The sequence below is a fragment of the Anneissia japonica genome, unplaced genomic scaffold, assembly GCF_011630105.1.
Source record: "Anneissia japonica isolate Jap-2015-1 unplaced genomic scaffold, ASM1163010v1 scaffold585_len4108843_cov191, whole genome shotgun sequence".
In the NCBI taxonomy this organism is placed as follows: Eukaryota; Metazoa; Echinodermata; class Crinoidea; order Comatulida; family Comatulidae; genus Anneissia; species Anneissia japonica.
Genome location: NW_022716829.1, coordinates 2,149,740 through 2,158,153, shown reverse-complemented (window position 1 = coordinate 2,158,153; position 8,414 = coordinate 2,149,740). Strand labels below are relative to the sequence as shown.

General features: G+C 34.5%; 1 protein-coding gene and 1 long non-coding RNA gene across 2 annotated transcripts in view; one reads left to right on the top strand and one right to left on the bottom strand.

The window, feature by feature from the left end:
* Positions 1–8,414, top strand: part of LOC117109971 (protocadherin Fat 4-like) — a gene marked incomplete in the record, with an annotated part of 23,296 nt that overhangs the window by 9,865 nt on the left and 5,017 nt on the right. Inside the window, 10 exon segments of the mRNA XM_033252487.1 lie at positions 117–244; positions 1,341–1,462; positions 2,017–2,241; positions 3,085–3,245; positions 3,562–3,801; positions 4,003–4,091; positions 4,451–4,540; positions 6,172–6,240; positions 6,413–6,589; positions 7,399–7,518. Of these exon segments, the coding sequence (XP_033108378.1) occupies positions 117–244; positions 1,341–1,462; positions 2,017–2,241; positions 3,085–3,245; positions 3,562–3,801; positions 4,003–4,091; positions 4,451–4,540; positions 6,172–6,240; positions 6,413–6,589; positions 7,399–7,518 (1,421 nt within the window).
* On the bottom strand, positions 3,577–5,990 carry LOC117109972. Its single transcript, XR_004445611.1, has 3 exons — positions 5,600–5,990; positions 3,964–4,054; positions 3,577–3,716 (listed from the first exon to the last, which is right to left on the bottom strand). It is a non-coding gene; the product is annotated as an uncharacterized LOC117109972 (long non-coding RNA).

Genomic DNA, 8,414 nt, shown 5'->3' with positions numbered 1-8,414 from the left:
ACATACATACATACATACACACATACATACATACATACATACATACATACATACACACGTACACACATACATACACCCATACATACACACATACATTATACATTTGTATTCCACAGCCAGAAGTATTTTCTATGGTAGCATACGCTTTTGATCAGGGATCTCCACCTCAATCAGATGAAGTCGTAGTCGATATAATAGTGGCACAACCAGACCTGCCCGCATTTAAAGCCCCACAGGAACAGACGTATGTAGCAGTATAGAGTAATACATTAGTACTAGTAATACATATAACAATTGTATTAGTATTATAGAAGTGATGTTTTACCCTATAACCTGACGTGTTATTATACCGAAAATTCGATATGTCGCCAAATGCGAAAAAAATTCGCAAGTGATTCGGGTGGGAATCGAACCCACGACCTCCAGATAACTGGAGAAAAGAAGGGGAAATAAAGTAAATAGGACAGTAAGTGAAAAGGGATAGATAAAGAGGGGAAATTTATGTGTATGTGTGTGTGTGTGTTGTGTCGTGTTGTGTTGTGTCTTTAAAATGGTTTTTAATGAGGGAGACCTGTAATATATATATTTTTTTCTAAACAAAGACCAAAAGCTGCCAAATACCAGTGTCGTGTTTTCACGTCATTTAAGGAATAAAAATCGTGAGCATCTATTGTCTCTGTGGTTTAAGAAAAAACAGGGGGAGGGGATAGAAGGGGAAAGAAAGAGAAAATAGAAGGATAAGGGGAAAAATATTGGATTTTTTCAGGACCACAATGAAAACATTTCTTAAAATGATTGTGTCATCCTGGTTGAAGATGTTAATAGATAAACTAGCCTGGCGCCATAACCACTAGACAACCGAGCTTGCGCTTAGTGACTAGCGTTGAATCCGATCCCCAAATAGCAGCGGACACTGCAAATGCCATTTCAATGTAAGTCTGCCTAGGAAAATATCATAGGAAAGATGTTTTGCCTTACCTGACGTGTTTTTGTCTAATACTCGACGTCTCCAAATACATGCGAAAAAGATTCGCAAGAGATTCGGGTGGGAATGGAACCTCGGACCTCCAGCCTGGCGTCATGTGGCTCCACGCTAGTTATTTGGGGACGTACTGAGCACTCGGTACGAAAACACGTCAGGTAGGGCAAAACATCACCCCTATGATACTTTCCTAACGCAAACTCGCATCGAAATAGTATTAGTATTGTTAATAAAAAATAACAAGATGTTGTATATATTACTTTATTCTCAGCTGTTACTGTTTTTTAAAAGCTGCATCATTACCAACACGACATGCAGTTATATGTGAGGTGATAATGACAGTTTTTTTTTTGTATAGATTATTGGAAGTAGAAGAAGGAAGCACAAGCGAAGTGATACCATTTCCGCCTGCGACTCTTTCTGATGAATATATGCTAGAAGGAAATGTCACTTACACCATAACAGGTGGAACCGGTTTAGGTTAGTTTAAGAAATATTACATCCGCTGAAGTACGCAATGCTCGAAACTAAGGACGAAGAATAGGCCTATGGCTATGACTACAATAATATTAAATGAATAATGTTAAATATGTATTTTAGATGCGAAAACGATAAAATAAATATTTGAATGATTATATAGAAATATATACGAAGACTGAATTAAAACATCATAACTGCCAAAATTACTTACAGGCCAATGATGAAGACTTAACATCTGAACTACAGTTCGCAATGTCTTCAATAAATACAGATGCGAACAGCCTATTCGAAATCGACCCAGTTACCGGTCAGGTGATTGCCACAGGTTTTCTATACAAAAAAATCGATTACTGTGATCCGCAAGAGAGCTGGAAGGAACAGGAATATCAGTATATCATCTGTCTCTTATACACATCTAGATGTGTATAAGAGACAGTATATATATATTTGAAACAATTTCAATTTGAAACAATTATGCTAAAAAAAAATAAATTAATATGATATAAAAAAAAACGTTTAATAGGCTGCTAACTATACTTTGCATTCCCCGACAGGCTACTTTTGTATACCCGAACCACTGGTAAATGCTCTGAAGCCCATTAAAGCGTTAAACAGAGAAGATAATGCGAATTATACACTGGTAATATCTGCCGGGTTCTGTAATAATACACAAGACCAGTGTAAATATTTAACGAGTGACTGCAAAACAGAAAGGAGAGCGGAAATTAAGCAAGCAACTACATTTGAAAAGCGTAACATCTTGTGGCACAATCCTTCAGGTACACACAATATCCACGTAATCACTATTTTGTTGTTACATACTGACATTTTCTTATTTTTTTCTACATTTAAAATATTCTAATTTGTTTACTTCTGGCACGAAAACAATTTAATTCTAGAATTCTACATTAATAGTCATGATGTTACAGTAATTATTAGTCAAAGCATTGTTATAGACCGTATAGGCCTATGATGTTCTGTTTACACTAATTGTGTAAAGATGAATCTGAATCTGTATTACACTCAAATATGTTCGTATCTCAGTTGTTTGATAGTGTAGACAAAGCTTCACAAAGCCACTATGCCTCACTAATACACAACTGAACGTTTAGACTTCGGATGAGATTTCATCCCAACCAAAAAATAGAGGTCCCTGCAAGAGAGAGCAGCTTAGCTCAGTCGGCTAATCTGGTGTGGTAGCACTGTGTGTGCGCTGAACCGTGGAGGTCTCTAGTTCCCCGTTCAATTCTCATTGTATTTCAGCTGGAGGGCTGAAATGCAAGTTACAATAGAGCACGGTCTTTTCGGATGAGACGTTTAAGTCGTTGGTCCCGTGTGCATTGATGGCCCATGTGCACGTTAAAGGACGGAGTACACTCTTCGGAAAAGAGTAGGGGATTGTCTCCCGGTGTACTGCCCAATCACCACCAGAAGGACCCCACTGGAAATAAGTCTACTTCTAGACTTTCGTGGGCTATCCTTGGTGTTTACACCGAATAGACATTAAATGTAATCCAATATTACTTCGATATAAAATATATATTTGAATTATTTATAGTTGTTTTATGTTAAACTTTATGGTATTATTTTAAAATCAAAATTTAGTAATAATTTTACATTAGATACTGTCTTGAATCAAAACGAAATCCTACTGACAATCTTAATTGAGGATGTGAACGACGAAGCACCGACGATTGAAGGCGATCGTACACTTAATATTAGTGGTTACTCAGCTGGCGTTCGGGATGATGCCGAATATGGATATGAGATTTTCCAAGTCCAGGTTTGTAATTTACTTTCTTGGCGAGAATAGGTTACACTATTAAGGTAGATGTTTGAACCAGTGGCGCATTCAGGTTTTTAAGGGGGAGGGTGTAGGGGAAAGTAGGTGGTTAAGAAATATTACATCCGCTGAAGTACGCAATGCTCGAAACTAAGGACGAAGAATAGGCCTATGGCTATGACTACAATAATATTAAATGAATAATGTTAAATATGTATTTTAGATGCGAAAACGATAAAATAAATATTTGAATGATTATATAGAAATATATACGAAGACTGAATTAAAACATCATAACTGCCAAAATTACTTACAGGCCAATGATGAAGACTTAACATCTGAACTACAGTTCGCAATGTCTTCAATAAATACAGATGCGAACAGCCTATTCGAAATCGACCCAGTTACCGGTCAGGTGATTGCCACAGGTTTTCTATACAAAAAAATCGATTACTGTGATCCGCAAGAGAGCTGGAAGGAACAGGAATATCAGTATATCATCACTGTGAATGATACAAATGGTCACATAAATGCTAGCACAGATGCCAATGCAACAGTATGTTTATATTTATTATTCTCTTGTATATGCATATATATAGATCTTATAGTTTCTGAGAATTTTACCTATAATCACAGTAATAGTTATATATCACTTATAGTATATATCACTGCATATATATTTCTCCTAATTATAATGTCCAGCATACAACTACTGTACCTTAATATGGTTTCTATTGTATTGTTTTCTTCATGACAGATCAAAATACTTTCACGTTTTGAGCACATCCTGTTGATTTTCAACAAACAAGCTGAAGATTTAAAACAACAGCAAAACACTATTGTACAGTAAGTCTTTGATTGACTGGTTTACTTGTTTAATAAGTACAACAATTAAAACCAGTTTCCTTTTTAGTGCATAAAATATTATGAACAATATTATATAACATTACATGTAGTGGTGTAACTTGGGGGTTGTGGTTAAGGTGTTTGACTTGTAATCTCAAGTTCATGGGGTCAAATCTTGTGTCTCCATAATTTTTTCTCACGCCCACTCCCTAGTTAACGTAATAAGTTTATAAATCACATTAATTGATTTGTTTAAGTGTTGGTGGGCCTGAATATCAGCGACTTTATAAGAAGGAAGGGTCACCTTCTACAGATATGTTTTTTTATAAACTTAACAAAACAAACCCTTGTTTTTACAGAAAATTGGAAGAAAAATATGATATGAAAATTGTTATAGAGAGCCTATCACCACGGACAGAATACTTTCCTTTTGAACTTGACTACGAAAGGTAAACCCTCACAACGAATCCAATTGCGCTCTCTTTGAGCGCTGCCGCTAGACAATGAGACTCCGTCTGATGATTGTCGATGGCCGTCTGAACGGATCGTCATTAAAAACGATCCGTTGCGCGCGCGTCGTCGCGTTGCATTCTTCATAGAATCGCGTCGACCGTCGGGCACAGTGAGTGGCCGGCTTTACATTGGTAGTTTTCGCCGCATGACGTTTACCTTAACATTAACGGATGACGTCATAATTCAATTATCTTGCGTTGCGGAGTACGATAATTTCAGGATTTTATGTGCTCGACGTACGTTAGTTATGGGTTTGCGCATGCGTATTTCGAATTTTTTACTAAAGGGGAGGAGCTATCGCATTGCATGTTGGGTACCGACGTTAAAGTTACGGTTAACGTCGTGCGGCAAAAACTACAGTGTTACCGAGGAACTGACCTGGTGGTTGAGATCTTAGGCTTGTATACAAATACAAGTAATGTATAAAGTGTCTTGCGGTAATACTTTACATTTATACACACTGACACACCAACCCCCACCCACACCCTATTAAATCTTCATTTCACAGAGAGAGCTGATTGAGGAACATAGATCACCATGGTTCAGAGCACATATAACCGTTATATATCACCATTTTAACCACTGTGTTGAATAAACCTTTGAAACCCTTAAATTGCCATACTTTCCAGGGGTCGGGGTTTGTATTTTATTTATTTATTTATTAAGGTATAAACACAAAACGAAATAGCATCAAAGGCTAAAAACGTTTGTTTACAATCAACAAATACATACAACATAGGAAAACATATCAGGTTTAGAAAATACATAAAAATATCAAAACATTCAAAAAATTGCATAAGAATTGTTAAAAATTAATATAATTAATATATTTAATATAATAACCATATTATTGTTATTAAATTTCTAAAACTTTAATTAATTCTTATTAAAAAGGTATTATTATATACAGGATTAAAATTAAAAAGAAAATAAAGGGTTTATATTAAAAATTCAGGTCAAAAAATGAACAGCATCAGGTGAACTAAGAAACTAACCTTAATTATTTGCATTACTCAATTTAACAATAGTAGGTATGGCAGACCTTCTGTATCTTTCAGTTCTACATCTAGGGACATCAAGAGTACTAGTTGTATTAGACCTAAGGGTTCTTTTCTGCCCGCGGCAAGGAGGCAACCTGTCACGAAAGCAGTCAAACTTAAGTAAACCCCTGACAAAGGAAAAGACAAGAGATTATCTCCTTGCCGTGGGTGATGGTAAACCTCTAACCTCTAGGGCATTGTCATACATTATGCGACATGCTCTTTTCTGGATGGTCTCAATGCTATTGGCCATTTTATTGGTGATAGCACCATGCCATACTTGGCAAGCGTATTCCAAGATGGGCCTAATGTAGGAAGCATAAACAGTGATTTCATCAAGAACAACGTTGGCTTTCTTTAGTATATACAGAGAACAAACAGTCTTCTTGACGCCCGTGAGATAATATCTTGGGTGTTAAGGTCCCACTTCAAATTACATTAAATTATGCCACCCCTGCCCAATATACAATATTGCTACACATTTTTTCCTAAGCTTATGCGCATGTCTTTTGTGGTTTTTTTTACAGATCTGAAATGATGATCTATGCTTTAGCAAAATATGATGGAAGTGTGTTTACTTATGAGGATTTCAAAGAGTAAGCAAACATTATTTGTTTCGTATTCACGACTCAATGGAAGTTTATACTATTCGAAAATTTTAAATTAGATTGAATTTAAAGGGATCCCCCCCCCCTATATGAACAATATATATTTAAAGAAAACATTGGAAAAACTGCATGATTGATCATTTTTGATGTTTTTATTTAGCCATACTTCGTGTGATGAAGGAAATATGGACGGTGTTGACAACTGTTCGATGGTTCCCATCAAGAAAATATACTCGACGCAGAATGATACCTTTGGACTGGTCTTGATTATATTTGCATCGCTTATATTTGTTGGCTCGTGTATATTAATTTATCTGGTTATATATTCATTTGGAGAGTAAGATTTAATTTATTTCATTTTGTCATTTGATAAATGTATTCATATACTTATTCAGGTATTAATCGCAAGACATTTAACACTTACACTATACAAAATAGGAAATATACTTAGATAATATTGGTAAGAAAGGATGATGATGTCGATAAAGAAGATGATGATTATTATAACAATAATAATGATAAAAATAATATAATGGGATGATTAATTAATAATAATGATGATGATAATAATAATGATTTATATTTTTAAAAAAAAGGAAGCATACTAAGATAATATTGATAACAAATGATGAGGATGATGATATTAATGAAGAAGTTGATGATTATGATAACAATAATGATAATAATAAAAATAATTAATGGGTATGATAATGACAATAATAATGATGACGATGATAATAATTATAATAGTAATAATAATAATAATGATTTATATTTAAAAAGTAAACTACAAAGATAATATTGGTAACAAAATATGATGATATTGACAAAGAAGATGATGATTGTAAGATTATTAGATGGTAATAATAATGATGATAATAGTACTATAATGAGTATAATGATAACGATAATTATAATGATTATGCTGATTATAATGATGATTTTCCAATGTTGTTTTCGCCAGGAGAGTTAATAAGACTGATGATTTGCCCTATACCTGAAGTATTAATGATGATGATGATGATATTATAATGAGCAAAATGATGACGTTAATAATAATAATAAAAATAATTAAAATAATAATAATAAATAATTAAAATAATAATAGTAGGCCTAATTGTAATAATATTATTTTATATTGTTTAGGTATGAGCAATCGAGACGCAACAATGTTCTTCGTGAAAGCAGAATGGAAAACCATACAAATGCTGCTTATAACAATGATGAAGTTAACGATATATATAAGATACCTTTACTTGAATTAAGGTAGATATTTAGTATACCTCAATAAGCCTGATATATAAAGGCCAACTCAGACAGCGTCTGTTGTCGCGTCGGGTCGATCTGTGTGAGTTAAACGCAGACGCGATGGTGTGCGTCGGGGGCAGTCGCGTCGTAGAATATTAAACATGTTTAATATTTCTCACGACGGCTTAAGACTGTCCCCGACGATAAATCAGGTCGGGCTGCGTCGCCCGACGCTGTCTGAGTTGGCCTTTATGATACCGGTTTATTATAAACAACCTCTTACTTTAAAGAACATTCCATTTTCTTAGTGAAATTTTCAGAAAAAATGCATAAGCCCTATTTATTATTATTCTGATTATTATAAACCAGTCATTAATTGGTACAAATTTTAGTTTTACGCTAAATGAGAGAGAGAGAGAGAGAGAGTGAGAGAGGGAGAGAGAGAGAGAAAATTGAGAAGTAGAGCCTATTTCTTATAGATTACCATTTTCTCGACGACATCTTTGTTACTTCTTGGATGTTATTAAATGTTAGTATAATATCTACAACAACAGTTAGTACCCCCTTCTGTAAAGTGTAGATAGGTACTGCAATACCAAAGGCTAGAGAGAAAGAGGATAAACTATAGGCCAACTACAGGCTGACTTAAGTCCTACCTAGGCCCCTTCTTAAACTATAGGCTTAGGTCCCTAGGGTCCTAGGCTGATACCAACAGTCACGCTTCACATGACGTTGATTGAAATTTTGAAAAAAATTGAAGCATAAAATAAAAAGTAGATTGCATAAGATAAATATTATTAAATAAATACAATATACCATTCCGCTCCGTTATTGAACTTGGCGAAACTATCCTTGTAATGTAAATTTAAATGATGATAATGATAATAATAATAATAATAATAATAATAATAAAT